The sequence below is a fragment of the Condylura cristata genome, unplaced genomic scaffold, assembly GCF_000260355.1.
Source record: "Condylura cristata isolate star-nosed mole 26May11 unplaced genomic scaffold, ConCri1.0 scaffold00004, whole genome shotgun sequence".
Lineage (NCBI taxonomy): Eukaryota > Metazoa > Chordata > Mammalia > Eulipotyphla > Talpidae > Condylura > Condylura cristata.
Genome location: NW_004567105.1, coordinates 65,162,477 through 65,177,966, shown reverse-complemented (window position 1 = coordinate 65,177,966; position 15,490 = coordinate 65,162,477). Strand labels below are relative to the sequence as shown.

The window sequence follows — 15,490 nt, the reverse complement described above, 5'->3', positions numbered from 1 at the left end:
CCCTAACCCTAACCCTAACCCTAACCCTAACCCTAACTGCTCTGGGACACTTTCGGGTCTACCCGGCTGCGTGGGTCCTGGCCGCTGAGCCCTCTGTGCCTGTCAGAGGGAAGCCTCCGGAGGCCACCAAATCCCTTCTCTGAGCACCCCCACGGGCGGAGCCACAGAAAGCCCACGGTGCTGACTCTTGGCAGCCCGGGCTCTGCTCTCAGGCGCCGGCCGCAGCCCGGTATCTCCAGGAGCCCATTCGCTGGACAGGTGTCTCTGGGCATCTACTGAGTGACTGGTGTTAGGCACCGAGGCCCCAGGCCCATGTCCATCAGGGGACAGAGAGAGAAAGAAGAGGCGACAGTGTGGGGTGACTACCCACAGGGAGTCGGGAGTGTGCCCGAGATGGGCGTGTGACACAGAATGGGGTCCGGGCCTCTCCTAGCTCACCACTAGGCGAGACCAGGGCAGCTGGCAAGGTGGGGGGAGGGGGAGAGGGGTGCGCCCAGACAACGCGCAGGCCAGTGGAGGAGATGAAAACGCCGGTGAGAAGCGAAACTGCATTGGCATCGTGGGCCCGAGTGTGGAGTGTGGGGGAGGGAGGGATGGAGAGAAGCTGCAGGAGGGGCGGCAGCAAGAGCCAGTCAGACGCTGCTCTGCAGGCGGGGTGAAGACACGCGCTCTCCTGCTGCCGTCCCCCTGCCTGGAATGCCCCTGGAAAGGCTGGCGCTGGCGCCACCATCTTGGGTCATGAGGATGGGGACCACAGGGGTGCCCACGAGGGTGGGCCAGCAGGAACCTGGACCCTTGAGGACCGGGTGAGGCGACGGGGAATGGAGAGCCAAGGCAGGATCCATGGGGGCAGGGAGACAGGTTTGTGCCATGGAAAGAAAGTTCTGCGCAGAAGGTGCCAAGGAGCCAGACCACGACAGAGGCAGGCAGGAAGTGGCAGGGCCCGAGCAAATGCCGGGAAAGGAGCTGTGGGTCTCCTCTTGGTGTGGGCGGGCCTGCCAGGGGCGTGGAGGTGAACGCTGGGTCGGCCGGCGCCCTCCTCACCTGCACACTGAGCTGCCCGATCTCCAGCTCCAGCTGCCGCACCTTGGCCTCCCGCTCAGCGACCATGGCCCGCAGCTGGGCCACAAGGCTGCTGCTCCTCTGGGCCTCATTGTTGAGCTGCTGGTCCAGGCGGTGCTGGGATGCTCGAGCCTTTTCCTCCTGCAGACTCAGGCCAGCCAGGATCTCCTGGAGCTGCTTCAGCTGGTCCTGGGAGGAGCAATGGGGAGGGCCCTCGAGGGTCAGCCACGGCCCCTGGGCAGGACAGGACAAGGGAAGCAGCCCACCCCTCTCACCACAGGAAACCAACAGTGGGAGAGAGCCTGTTTCCCCAGAGGCAGAAGGACACCTTCCTGCCTGCCTGCAGGGGGCCCCACAGAAGGGTGGGACCAGGACCTCTGTCTGGCCTTAACTTCCCTTTCCCTGAGAGGGGGCTAGAGACACGCGAGGGGTTCTGGGCCACAAAATACCATTCAGACGGTGGCCCCTTAGTTGGTGGGGAGCTGTTTGGATACACAGAAATATTCCTATTCTGCTCGGCTGAGAGACTGCCCTGGAAGGCAGTCCCTGGACCCCCTGCCAGGGATCCTTCAGTCCCCGGAGATGTCCCACAGGAGAGTGCAGGGCAGAAGCTTCCCATCTGCAGACCAACAGGAAGGTCCATGTCATACGTCAGTGGCATGGAACAGGCTACGGGTACAACTTGGAATTGAGAGGACAAAACTCTGAGCTTCCTCAGGTCCCAGGGAGAACAGACCACGGTCAAGGCAGCGGTGAGGACTTGCCAGCTAAGGAAGCTTTTACAGTTGGGTTCAACTGCTTTGACTTCACTGCATGGTGTTGAGGGGCTTGTCTAACTCATCGGGTCTCAGTTTCCCCATCTACAAAATGAGGTTATAACACTTGGTAACGGGGCGTCCTAAGCATAACGAACTACCGTTGTTACAAACCGCGCCCCGTGCCCAGGCGGGCAGGAGTGCCTGGCATCTCACAGGCGAGACTCTACTGGAGACCCCCTTTCATTCCTGATGAAAAGCCAGCCAGGGGTCATCCCATGTCCTCCCCCTCATCCATTTCTTCTCCTTTGTGGTCCACAGACCCAGCAGCTTATGCTGGCACCAACCCCGCACCCCACAACCTCAGGTGCCCTGGGGGATCCTCCATGCTGCTCCTGGCCCTGGCCTGGGGTCCTTTTGGCGGTTCGGGCTTTTGGGTTATGCAGATAGCATGCTGGGGCTGGTGAGGGCTCGCTGGGGGTCCAGGCTCTGGGGACCAGGCCCAGGCTCCCACCCCGCCTCAGTGGCTGGCCGTACCATGAGGGCATCGATGAGCTCATCATCGTGCCTGCCCTTCTCCACTAGGGTGCTCATCTGACTCCTGAGGGTCTTCACATCGCTTGATAGCACCTTGTTCCGGGACTTCACACCCTCAAACTTCTTCTTCAGTTCTTCCAGCTCTCTCTGCAGGGCGTCACGCTCACCTGCAAGTTTCTGTAATGAAAAAGTGCAGTCCTGGGCAGCAGGGCTAAATCAGCAGGGCTGAATGGGAGCTGGGTCCCTTCTGCAGAGGCCCCTGTCTCCATTTGCCAGGGGGGCCAGAGAAGGGGCAAGGTCGTTGAAGGTCACAGAGCAAGTCAGTAGCCCTAGTCTGGGTCCCCTGGGGATATGAGGTAGGTGCAGTCGCCCTTGCTACTGTACATGACAGGCAACACCGGTGGGTGCCAGGGCCCCTCCCCTCAGCCAAGGAGCTGGCCTCCGGGCGACTGCCCCTTCCCCGCCCCCACCACCGTGCTGTAGAGTCAGGCGTGGGGAAAGCACAGGCTGGCTTGTGTGTCCTCCAGAGGGCAGGCCTGTCTCATCCCCAATGGGAAAAGAAAAGCCACACTCTGGTGACCAGCACTTAGTCACCCCATAAGAGCTGGAACAAAAAGAGAGATTACACCTGCCACTCCATTCCCAGACTGCACCTCACTTTGGTAAGTTTCAAGCTGGAAACTCGTGCGGTACACACACCTCTGGAGAGACATACTGTGTGCCTGGCACTGTGACAGGTGCAGGAGATACAGCAGAGAGCAAAATGGAGTCCTTTTTCCCAAAGCGCGGACATCCTAGTGGGGCAGTCAAATAATGTCAGATGGTGACAAAGCCTAATTGCAAACTTGGGGTAGGGGGAGGAGGGAGCGCTGGTATGATCAGGAAAGGCCTCGCTGAGAAGATGACCTCTGAGCAGCGGCGGTAGGAGGGCCGGGCCAGGAAAAGCCTGAGGACCGTGACTGAGACACTGGGAGGGGTCTTGGCAATGGGCAACGTCTGATTTGGCCTTGAGGATTAATTATCACTGACAAAGTTTTTTCGGATCCTTGATGAAGTGAATTCCAGAAATGAAAACTGGTGAAACATGTTGAATCTGTGGGGCGGCAGCCGTGCGCCCCCGTTGCTCTGCTGGCCACATCCCCAGGCTCTCCGGGGTGCCTGGCACGGAAGGGCTCAGCGGCAGGCATCGTCTCCTCCCTGCAACGCGCAGCCCAGTGGGCCAATGATGCCAACCTGTGGGCTCCCTGCCGAACACAACCCCAGCGAGCGGCACTCACGGCCAGCACTTTAAAACCTCAGCTCCCCACCTCCCTCAACCCCACTCCCACCAGCAGCCCACTACATCCCCTCGTAGTCCTTGTCATTCCTCCTCCTCGCCTCCACTCCCACACCCGCTCAGTGTCCGCTCAGTGTCCGGTCCTCTGCTGTCCCACAAGGACAACTGCCCCTGCCTCCTCTCTCCCTACGCCCTACTTTGCCACCGCCCACCGTGCATGCTGACCTCGTCCTTCTGCAGCTTAAAACCCCCAGGGCTGCTCCTCTCTGGAGCCAGCGAATCCCCTCTGCTGCCTGAGCTGGTAGCAGCTCTGGCCCTGGCAGCTGGGCCCTGGGATGCAGCCGGAGCCGGAGCTGAGCCCCCCAGCCACCTCCTTTCCCGCAGCTCTCCTGTGCGCAGCCAGCCCTATCTCTCCTCTGGGGCCACGGCCCTCACTTCTCTGACATCGCAAGTTTCAGAGCCTACGTGCCCCAAGAAGCCAGGACGGGCCACCCAAAGTTGGTGAAATGGGTCTGGGGCGAGGATCCAGTCAGGCAGCTCCAACTGATTGACGGGCGAGGGACAGAGGCGACCCCCAGTCCTGGAGCCGCCTGCCTGCGCGGGTGTAATCAACCATCTCCCCGTCCCAGCATTACTGCTCTCCTGGCGCACGTTACCTCCCAGCCTTCCTGTTTTTCCCTTTCCAGCGCGCGGATCCTCAGTAGGTTTTTCTCTTGTGCTGACAGCTTCCTTGTGTCTGGGTAGATGGACAGCTCGTCACTGATGGCGCCTGTAGACCGGCTCCGGGTCTGTCCCAGCTGCTTCTCAAGCTCTCGGACCTGAGGGTTGTAAAACTCATTTCACAACAGTCTGCACTCAGAGGGGCCACCTTGATGTGCTGGAGCAGTCCCAGAACCTGGGAGGAAAGGGACAGTGGTCTCAGTACAGAAAGAACTCTGGCAGACCACCTTAGTGGGAGTGCTCCTCAGGGGGCCACCTCCCAGAGACGCCAGGGAAGAAGGGCTGGAACCTGAGAGGTCAGCTGCAAGCCACACACACACCTGCTGTGCAACTGCGCACAGGGTACTTAGCCTCTCTGAATCCCTGGTCCATCACGTGAAACGCCCCTGCATAACAGCTCGTAGGCCCCACTCCAGGGCACAGCTCAGCTCCAGAGGAAAGGCCTAGGTCCCTGAATATTAGGCAAGTGCGTTAGCATTAGGCAACTTTGAGAAAGCCCAAGATGGCCAGGTGAAGCCCTCAGCATGGAGGCTGGCACTTGGAGAAGCTCAGGAAGTGGCAGGTAGATGTCAATCCACACATTGAAGGCCTTTTCACACAGGGTATGAAGCGGGTAACCCCGAAGTCCTTCTAATCCTGGTTTCTATGCCAACACAGCTAATGCCAGAACAAAGCTGGGCAAACCTGGGACAGGGCAAGATCACTAGGCTCTATCAGAGAGCCCAGCCTGGCTCTGAAAGCACCTATCAGCGCCCCCATGTGGTACAGTGTGGTAAGTCTTAAATTCTCGAAACACTGAGGAACACAGTCATAGTTTTAATCACTTATTTATGCAATTTAACAACAAAAGTAATAATAAAGTGTTGAGTGCTTGTTATGGCCAGGAACTGGGCTGTTCTTTCACTTAACCCCACCACAACCCTACAGGGGAGGCACCATTGTCTCCACTTTGCAAAGGAGGAGTCGGAGGCACAGAGAGATGAAATGGTTTGCCCAAGATTGTAGGACCTGTAGATCAATACAGAGACTAGACTCAAGCTCAGGTCTCTGGAACCCCACAACTCTGGTAATGAGTCAGTTTTTTCGAGACCTGCTCCCTCCACACTGGCTTCAAGGAACCCGAGGGAGACCAAGGGGGTTCAAGTCACCCAGCACCTATGAACCCAAACTCCCCAGCGATGAGGGTGAGGGTGATGTGTTTGCAGACAGTGGAAGCTACACACTTACTCATGCGTTTCCCGGTCTGCAGGAAAAAGGGGGAAACAACCACAGCTGACCTTCCCTCCATGCCAGTCACGGGCAGCACACTCTACTCATGCAGTCCTCCCACGTCCCTGCCCTAGGTACGGTCAATCCCAGCACACGGAGGAGGGCAGTGGGCACTGGGAGGTCAAGTGACTGCCCGAGAGGAGAGCAGGGATGTGGATCCAAGCAGCCTGGCTCGCGAGCCAACTCTTGGCTTCCAGAGAAGGCCAAGATGTTTAGAACAAAAGAAGGAGTCAAGGCTAGGCTAGCTCTTTCTTGGGTAATTAAAAGAGGACAAGCATCTGGACAAAACTGGAAAAAGCCTACCAATACAACGGTCATGCAGATTTACATGAAGGAGGGGAAATATGCCTGGGAGTAAAATAAATCAAAGGCTTTGGCTTTCGTTACGCACCAGGGCCTGGCGCGCAGTCTTACATAAATGCTGTTCCTTAAGTAACAAATTAAAGTCAGGCTGCTTGGGAGGAAGCACACCCACAGCCTGCAGCACACCCTGCGTGCCCGCAGGCCTTGTTTGGGTTCTGCGTGTTCTTTTGGGTCCTGTGGGGGCCAGGGCTCTTTCTGGGCCACACCAAGCCCGTGGTTCAGGGCAGAGGAGCCCGATGCTGCAGTACTCACCTTGCTCTGTAACACGAGAATTTGTTGAGCACGACCCCTCCAGGACCCCGGCGAGGACAGGAGCTGCTGGACATTCACATCTTCCCCGACCTCGCTGACCAGTACCTAGAAAAGCAGGACCTTCAGTAAGCTGGGGCAAGGCCCCACCACAGTCCTAGAAACAGGGCTGTGTGCATGGGGCGTCCACAGGCCTGGTCAATCCGCCTGGTTAGGGCGCCCACGGCCTTCCTTGGCTCAAAGGCCAGCTGACCAGGCTCCCAGAGCACTTCTCCTTGGGAAAGCAGCAAACTCATCACTCCCAGCGTTTCTCAGCAGTGCTGCCAGCAGTCACAAAACTGTTCACAATGCCCGGATGGGGCCCCTCGCTCTTAACATATTCTGGGATGGGCAAACCACAAAACTGGCCAAAACCTGCATGCTTAACTTGCTTACCTGTCACCTAGAACTGAGGACATGTTGGGTGCTGCAGAGAACACACTGTCACAGGCCTGACCCTCTGGGAAGAGCCGCTGAGAGAGGCCAGTTGAGTGCAGTGAGGAGGCAGGTAACCGGATGTCACCTGGGGACACCTCACTCTAAAAGGGTACCCCAATGAGGCTGTGGGGTGGGAGGGACTGTGTTTAGGCCCTACCTCAAGGCCCTGTGCCCCACTGAACAAGGTCCCAGAAACCCAATCTAGCTCTAGCGGGCCCAGTCTCCTGCGCTTGTTTCCACAATAGAACACTGTTTTGGAAATCTTGGCTGGCCTGAGTGGTTCCAGCAGGGAAGACAAACGCCAGAGAATTCACTATGTAAATAAAAATAAATAACGAACCGAACCAGCTGGGCCTGTATCCCAATTCTGAGTATTTGCCTTTGAAAGGAGCCTTTAATACACAAACAACCTATTCATTTTCTAATATTACAGCAGGCAGAGGGCAGGAGGCAGGCTTGGCAGGCTTCCTTGCCCAAGGTGGCCGACTAAGGAGAGACCTAAGGTCTTTCGGGGTGTGCGCGGCACAAGGAAAGGTGAAGGGACTCTCCCTGGGTGGACAGCACTGTTCTCTGTGGTCCCAGGGCTGGGTGGGCACTGAGAAGGGGAATAAGCCCGCGGGCCCCTCAGGCAGCCAGCAGTCCCCTCACCAGATGGGTCTGCATGAAAGGCGGGTAGGAGGAGGCTACTGGACGTGGAGCTTGAGCCAGTGCAAGCAGTAAGGTCCACGTGGGCCAGGCGCTTGCGGCTCATGAATGGAGCCACTGTCCCAGCGGCACGCAGAAAGAAGACCCGAACTCTGGCTCCGAGATACCTTCTGGGCCATCCGGAGCTCCTGCTTCACGGCCTGGATCTGGTTGCGGAGGTCACTCATCTTCAGGTTGGTGGCCGCCAGCCTGTCCTGCAAGACCTTCACCACCGGGGTCTCTGGCTGGTTGGGAAGGAGAGGCGGGAAGTCACTGGTTACCATAGCAATAAAGACCCTTGCCCCATCGACCGAGGGATGTGCCAGCCACGGCGCCAGGGAGCAACTCACTGAGTGCTCACAAGCCCTGTGAGGCAGGTGCAGGGGTCAGTCCCCAGAGGCAAAGCAAATGCCGGTAGAGGGTTAAGACCCCCTTGGTTTGGGGTAGCTGGCAGGGAAAGGTGGAGCGTGCACATGAATTCTGGCCCACCTCCGGGACCGAGCCCTTGGCTCAGAGTGCTGCTTACACAAGCATGGACGCACGCAATGACCACAGAGGGGGCCATCTGGAGAGGCCCTATGGGCTCCACCTCTCCGACCCTTCCTTGGGGTGGGGGCTCACTGCTGTGCTCAGAGACTGGCACTCCAGCTCACCCATCTTCAAAGAGGGGGCTAGTCCAGTCACACGAGGCAATCCCGGCTGGGCAAGAGGGCCACAAGCCTCCTAGCTCAGGGCCTTTCTTCCCCAGAATTATCGTCCTGTCCCGTGGCAATGGGCTTAGAGAACACAAGTAAAGTTCTGGTTCAGTTTCCAAATGCTCCATGTCTGTGGTATGAAGACAGGCTGCAGCTCTGAAAAGAGCTTGCTGGACACTGTGGGCAACATATTTTATTTTCAGAATTATGCTTGACTTAAACTAGTTGGATGTCAGTGTTCCTCAGATGTGCTGCCATTTCTCCGTCTCTCTGGAGCAGAGGACTCCGAGGTCAACCCATTCAAACTCCTTCTGCCCGTTCCCAAATGGGGGACGTGAAGACTTTCGCACCGGGCTGGCTGGAGTGAGCTGAGTGGGCCCAGACTGCTGGTTTCCTGCACTGGCTGAGTCTCCCTCTTAAAGCTGTGGCCGAGCCTGGGCGACTGGGCAGCAGGAACGTGCCTCAGGTGGTGATGTGGCAGCCCTGTTCCTGCCCCAGCAGGCCCGGTGGGTTGGGGTGCTGCAGTGGCCTTCTCGGGCAGCACAGACAAAATCTCCTATGACTGCTAGTGTGAAGACAGACCCAAGTCTACGGGCCTGGAAAATCCCGTGGACCCCCAAGGCTCTGGCCAGCCCAGCTGAAAAACACTGGTTGGACACGGGGTCCAGAAACTCTGGCTTCACCTGGTTCCCTCAAGGCAGGAAAGGGCACTGAGCTGCGTCCTATTTGGCTTCCTCTCAGCGCCACCAAGAGGCGAAATAGAATAACCCACGTGGGCAGAACTTGCAACTGGGAACTCAGATAAAACACAAATGTACCTCTTTGTTAAAACGGCTTTTGGGGCCGCAGGTGGCGCAGCAGGTTAAAGCGCAGCACTGCAAGCCGGCTGCAGCTGCTTCAATGCCAGTTCATGGCATGGCAGACCTCTCCTGACCCGCCCGCTGCTCCCCTCAGCAGTGTCCTTCCTCCATCTGCCTGTTCTGCTCCCCACTCTGACTTTGGTGAATCCTCTCACCGCCCCCGGCACCTCTGGCCTGTACCCCAATACTGTGTGCATAAATCTTAAAAAAAAAAAAAAGGCTTTTGTGTGCGTCCTCCTCCTGCCTGGCTGCCTGCCCTGCCTTGCGCTGCTGCTGAGAGTCTGGCCTCCCCCTGCTAGTGAGCTGCTTTCAGTCTGCCCTGCTGGGCAGCAACACCCCTCTCTCACCAGCATTTCTGTGCCTTGACTCCCACTGGCCCTGATGGGTGAAGGTGCGGGAGCTGTGGGACTACTGAGTGTCTGACTCGACTGTTGTGATGGGCTCAGAGTCCAGAAAGAGCACCCAGACTGGACCTGGATCCAGAGCCCAGGCAGTGACACCCGCCTTGAGCTGTTCCCATCTGTAAGGTGGGGGTCTGTAATACCAGCCTCCCCGGTACCCATGATGTTGGTGGATAATGCGTGTGAAGGTCTGACCGTGGTGATGCCCGGGGCCCGAGGGGAGGCCCTAGCCTGGCATGGGTGGGCAGCTGGCAGAGGGGCTGAGGGTCAGATGGTGTTGCCATGAGGGCTCGACACTTGAAGATGAGTAGCTGTCACCTCTTCTACCCTGCCAGGCCCGGTCCTCCCCTCCTGGGCAGCTGGGCCAACCCTACCTCCCTGACATTTCAGGAAAGCTATTTCTGCCCAGAGTGAAATTCCACAGGCCCCGTGGGGATGTGGGCAAGGGCATACCCCTCCCCAAGGCTGGCCTGTTTTCTTTGAAGAACTGACTGAAATGCAGTCCGGGAGGAGAGCACAATGCCCATTACTCCCGGAGGCCTCCGGAAGCACCACACAGAGGGAGGCTTTCAGCTCCTCTCTGGAATGCACTGTAGCCTGCAGGCCTCTGAGTGTGGCTCAGGCTTGGGCTGCCCAACAGTCTAAGGCCTTTTGTTCCCTCTCTGATCAGAAGATGCCAGACACGTGGTGGTGATGAACTGAGACTGCTGCCATCACCGGTTCTTCAGCCAGAAACCTCCTGGGCTCCCTGCAGTCACAGGACAAAGGCAAAATGCCTGCTGCTGCTGCCATTTACGTTTTCCCTGCACAGGTAACTACACCCTGTTTTTTTCTTTTTTGTTTTTTGTTTTTTTTTTTCACCTTGTGTTACCCTTTCTTCCTCATGGGCTCTGGGTTGCAGGCAAATGTTGTCCAGCTGACACCCAGCCAGCAGACAGAATGGGAATAGTGAGTGCTTCCAAGCCTTGGCTTGGTTTGGAATGTTGCTGACAGAAGCCTTCCTCCATCAGCCTTCTCCAGTAAGGCACCTCAGAAACCCCTCCTCTGTCTCACCCCTGGCTTCCTCAGAGGCAGGGTGTGCTTCCCTTGTGAACTCAGAGCCTGGGGGCTCTCTTTGAAGTCCCCGTGCCCCTCTGTCCTTCAATATCTCCCCTGTGGACAGGTACCCTATATTTGCTTCCTTTGTCTCAGGGCTCAGAAAATCCTGTCAAGCTCCTCAAGAGACTGAACAAGCAGCTTCTCCCTGGGGACAGCTCCAGTCAGGGACGTGCTCCGTGCTCTGGATAGACTAGGGGCAGCTTAGCAGTGTCCCCGGGAGTGAGGGCAGGGCCCCTTCCCTGCCTCCTTAGCATAAGACAGGCCTACAGGAGATGGGCCTTCAGGAGCCAGAGTCACTCCTGGTCTAGAGGGTCTAGAGTTCCAGGCCCTCAGGCTCCTCCTGACAGCCTTCTCTGGGGACCCAAGCAGAGTTCAACCTTCACGGCCTCCATCTCAGGTCACAGACTCAGTGACTGCCCCCTGCTGGCAGTTCTGAGGACGCTGCAAGTGTGGGCGGCGCTGGCAATACAGGGGGTGCGGGGGACCCCAGACAGAGGCACCTATGCTCCCATGGAGGAGGGGAGGCCCAACCGCTACCTACTTCTCAGCCTCCCCAGCACAGAAGAGAAATCGTACCAGAGTCCGGTCTCCCATGTGGGCCTTCGGCGACTTGGCTCCTGCTTCGGCAGCACCCTTGGCCGGCAGCCTGGCCGGAGCCGCCTGCAGCTGAAAAAGCAAACCTCAGACTTAATATTTAATTCTGCCCAGCAACGGCGGCATCTGGGTGCAGCGCCCGGCGCTGCGTCAGGTGTGTGGTGACCGGTCCCCAGAGCTTGTCCTTTGGGTTCACTAGGGACTCCCCCTTGGGTCATCAGTGAAAGCACTCCCCTTCGCCAGCTGCTTTACCACAGGAGCGGGGCTAATGGGTTGTCTGCCAGCCCCGCTCCCCAGGAGCAGGATGAGCGTAGGCCTGGGGTTCACTGACAGCGTGATAAACGCTGCCGCGTGGTCTCGACGCTGCAAGTCTAGCAAGTGCTGGGGGCAGAGAGCAGAGGGATTGTGGGCTTCGTGCCGCAGACAAGGAAACTGCCACGGGGCTCACAGCCTGTGGCCGAGGTCACTGCCTGGTGTGGACAGCCCACCAACCCTTTCCTGGTTTCCCAACTATTCTTCACATGGACACACCCGGCTGACCAGGCTGGGCTTGGGGTTCCCTGCCACCTCTTGAGCCTCATCCTGTTCCAGTCCTGGCCAGTCTTGGTTTCCTTCCTGGCCATCTTCCCTGCTCAGGGCCTTTGCACTGTCTGGGACCTCGACGAAGCCCCTCATCCACCTTTGGCATCTGGGCCCTTACTGTGCACACCCCCTCCCTGCTCGGAGAAGTCCTGGGTGCTGAGCTGTCTCTCAGGAAGGCAAGGGCCATGCCTGTTTGACCCTCAGTTTTCCCACAGGTGATCACAGAGCCTGGGATGGTTCTTAAAATGCTTAGAATAAAGCTCTATTTCACCGCCAAGTATAATAATGGAAGAGATTTTGGAAAGCAACAGAATTGGATTTGAAAGCTGACACCTGACTTGAGAAAGTTCTTAACCTCTTCCAGTCTAAGCTCCTTCAGCCATAGAAGGAGAAGCGAGGTGGGCTCTCCCATCACATGGATCCATTCTAGCTCCTAGGGACTATGAGATGTTGGGACCCTGCCCCTGCTCAACTGGAGGGGTCTATGATGCACTATGGGGGGGCTCGGGACAGCAAAAGGGGGAGATGGGATAAAGTGAGACCGCCAGGGGAATGCTCCTAGTTTGCACTTCAAATTGGCAGGAACCCTGTTAATGTATCGAACAAAGTCTTACTGGTGCTTACCATGTGTTGGGCGCTATTCAAAGCATTTTACAATGCTACATCAGTTAATCCTCAGAAAGCCTTAGGGTGAGCCTGTCATTACTGCCCACTGGCAGCTGGAGGGAACCGAGGAAGAGTTTAGAACTTGCTCAAAGTCATAAGGCAAATCTGGGCCACCACTGGGCTCCCACCCAGGTGTTCAGGCTCCAGTCAGCACCTTAACCCCCACTCCCTGTGTCTCCCCCCTCCCCACCCTATTCCCACACGCCTTCCCTCTCTGGATGCGACCAGACCAAGGGACTCATTGCACACACTGACCCACAAGCCCTTCAGAAGGACCCAAAGCCTGCGTGGCCCAGGGCCCCGAGTTTCCCCTCAGGAGGCAGGAATGCCCAAGGCTCCTCACTTCCTGCTCCAGCTCCTGGATGCGTTTGGTCAGCTGCTTTACTCTGGTTTTCGCGCCCTCTGATTCTGCCATCAGCACCCGGTTCCTTTTCGACAGCTCGACAATTTTGGTGGCAATCACATCCCCGGCTACACCGGCCGTCCCTAAAGGAAGGGAAATGGTGGCGTCAATTGAAAACACAGGCCCGCACCTCAAACGCACGCCTCACCGCTAACGGCGGGGCCTTAAAAGCGGCGCTGCAGAGGGTCAGAGGCAGCCAGGAGGCCAGAGGCGGACTTGGGGGGAATCACCTGGGGAGGGGCTGTGCAGGAGGTAGGTGTGGGAGCCAGCCGGCTCGCCACTGGCTCAGGTTTAGCCTGGGAGGCCCGCGCCCTCTCTGAAGGGCAGGTCTGTCCGGTGGCCGGCCAGGTTGCTGCAGCAGGACAGCAGCAGTCAGAACAAGACCGAACGTCAGCTGGTGGAATGTAAGCAAAGGCAGCAGTTGACTCAGCCCAGCCAGCTGCTGCTGGCCAGGGCAGCAGGAGGACACAGCTTAGCAGGGGAAAGAGCTCAGCACAGTGCTGCATGACGGCCTATCGGAGGGATGGCAAAGGGAGACGAGCATGAGGCCAAGGTGGGCGCATGGCTCCCTTGCTCCTTTGTCTGGTTATTTCAGAAAAAGGGCGGCCAAGAGAGGCTGGACTCAGCTGGTCCACGAACAGGCTGTGGACGTCAGGGCGGCCCTGTGTGGTGAGCGCTGCCTGTGCCGCCTGCTGCCCACAGTCCCGCTGCTCTGAGTTCTCCTTTCCTCGGTGCTGGCTCCTCCCCCTGCTCTCCCCCTCCCCTTCTCCCTCTCTCCAGGAGGGTCTGGACTAGCACAGAGCTCAACGCTGGGCTGGCCCGTGGACACCTGCAGTTGCCCCATCAAGTGGGCTCCCAGGCAGCTGGTGAGCCCACCTGGGTCCCGGGCAGGGCTGCTCAGCATTGGAGGACTGACCTGTGAAGGCAAATCTGTCCTCTTCTATTTTCTTTTTGAGGTGTTTGATTTCAAAGTCCCTTTCCTTCAGTAACTTATACAATCGCCCGTTCTCATCCACTGTTTCCCTGAGCTGATCTCGAAGCTGTTCAATCTCATCTTCAAGCACCCTGCAAGGCAAAGGCAGAGTGACAGGGCCAGCTGGCCAGGCTCAGGCTTCCACTGCCCAGGGGTGCTGTACCTGGTGGGGAATGAGGGACCAGGAACCTCAGCGAGCAGATGTTAACACTCTTCTCAAAACTGAGTGACTAAGCACAGACACACACACCTGCCTGAAAGGAGAAAGAAGGCTTGAGTGCTGCTTATTAACAGAGAACTATATAAAATGCTCCACTCAGAATTCATGCTCCTTTCTAGATCCATAGAACAGATATAAAGATGCATTCATCCTAGGCTCAAAGGCAACCTAAGCAAATTCCCAATAATGGATATCATACAGGCCGTTTCCTTTAATGGCAGTTGACTAAAATGAGAAATCAATACTAAACAAGATAGCAAAAATATGAAACAAAAAACAAAGCACTGAATCTATTGATTGTTTGGGACTAAAAAAAACCCATGAATTTCTAAATTATTTATAACTTAAGAAGAAACCCTAATACGAAGCATTTAGAATGGGTTGACTGCAAAAGCAACACATTATATATATATATATATATATATATATATATATATGTATGTATGATATATATATCTTATATATATATATATATATATATATATATATATATATATATATATACACATATATATATATATGTATGTATACAAAATGTGAAATGCAGCCAAAGTGATACTTAGGAAAAAAATTATCAATTTAATATTGTGTGTGTGTGTGTGTATGTAAACCAAATAGGGAGTTTCTAAACCTTAAGCTGAGGTGGGGCCTCTAGGTTTCAGGTAAACTGGACAGGAAATTGAAATACAATAGATATTTCTGTGCATTACAAGGTGTCGGACAAGGCTTTTTCAGCACTTCAAAATGCAAGAAACACCTGACTGACGGGTCTGCCACCACTTTGCTCCCGGGCACAGCATGGGCTCCCTGCCATAGAGGCTCAGGGAGTAAAGAAGTTACAAGACATAGTTAACAGTTGGCATTATTACATTTGTTGTTGCAATTATTCCACCGATGACTCAAGGCTCTGTCAAGCCCAGTTTTGGGGAAAGATCATCTGAAAACTGGTCTAGAGTTAGCTTAGAGATAACATTACAAGCCATATGAGTATTTTTCAGTTATTGAGAAGCCTTCTTCATTTTTTCCAATAAGTATTTTTAAGGTTGATAAACCTTAACAAGTAGGATTTAAAATGGAGAAAACAGATCCTGGGAAAAACAAGAAACAAAAAGACAGCTTACTGATGATTATGATTTATTGCTTAAATGATTGCATTAATGATGATTATGATTATGATTTATCACAGAGAATATGTATCAATACAGACTCCTGCTTCTAACAACCAGTAAATATGTATCTGTGTGGCATCATGGAATTTGGGAAAAAATGAGAAGCTTCTGGGCTGCTTTCAACTTGTTCTCTTTCTATAAAAGAAAAAAAAAAAAAGACTAGCAAGGACCCCTCCACTAGCTTCTCGACTGCAGGTGTGCTTGTGTGTCAGGAAAGGAACATGGCCAGAACAGTGCCTGAGATCTGGACCATCTAGGAACCAGTCAGTTGAACACAGTTTCCATGAAATAGAAACTGCCCAAGAAAATTAAAGCGAGTAAGCCACACCTTACTTTCAAAAATCCAGTTGGACTTTAAATACATTTCGTTTCAAACCATGTCCCGTGGATCCTGGCTCTTATATCAGATGCCAGTCTTCAATAACAAGTGTGTCAAA

At 55.5% G+C, this 15,490-nt stretch overlaps 1 protein-coding gene across 1 annotated transcript in view; it reads right to left on the bottom strand.

Annotated features, from left to right (window-relative positions):
• The window catches only part of CCDC13 (coiled-coil domain containing 13), a 41,053-nt gene that overhangs the window by 19,104 nt on the left and 6,459 nt on the right, over positions 1-15,490 (bottom strand). Inside the window, exons 3-10 of the mRNA XM_004676622.2 lie at positions 13,608-13,756; positions 12,632-12,774; positions 11,023-11,112; positions 7,521-7,637; positions 6,235-6,339; positions 4,287-4,448; positions 2,355-2,531; positions 1,045-1,251 (exon numbers count right to left, since the gene is read on the bottom strand). Coding sequence (XP_004676679.1) covers positions 1,045-1,251; positions 2,355-2,531; positions 4,287-4,448; positions 6,235-6,339; positions 7,521-7,637; positions 11,023-11,112; positions 12,632-12,774; positions 13,608-13,756 — 1,150 coding nt within the window. The remainder of the gene's footprint in view (positions 1-1,044; positions 1,252-2,354; positions 2,532-4,286; positions 4,449-6,234; positions 6,340-7,520; positions 7,638-11,022; positions 11,113-12,631; positions 12,775-13,607; positions 13,757-15,490) is intronic.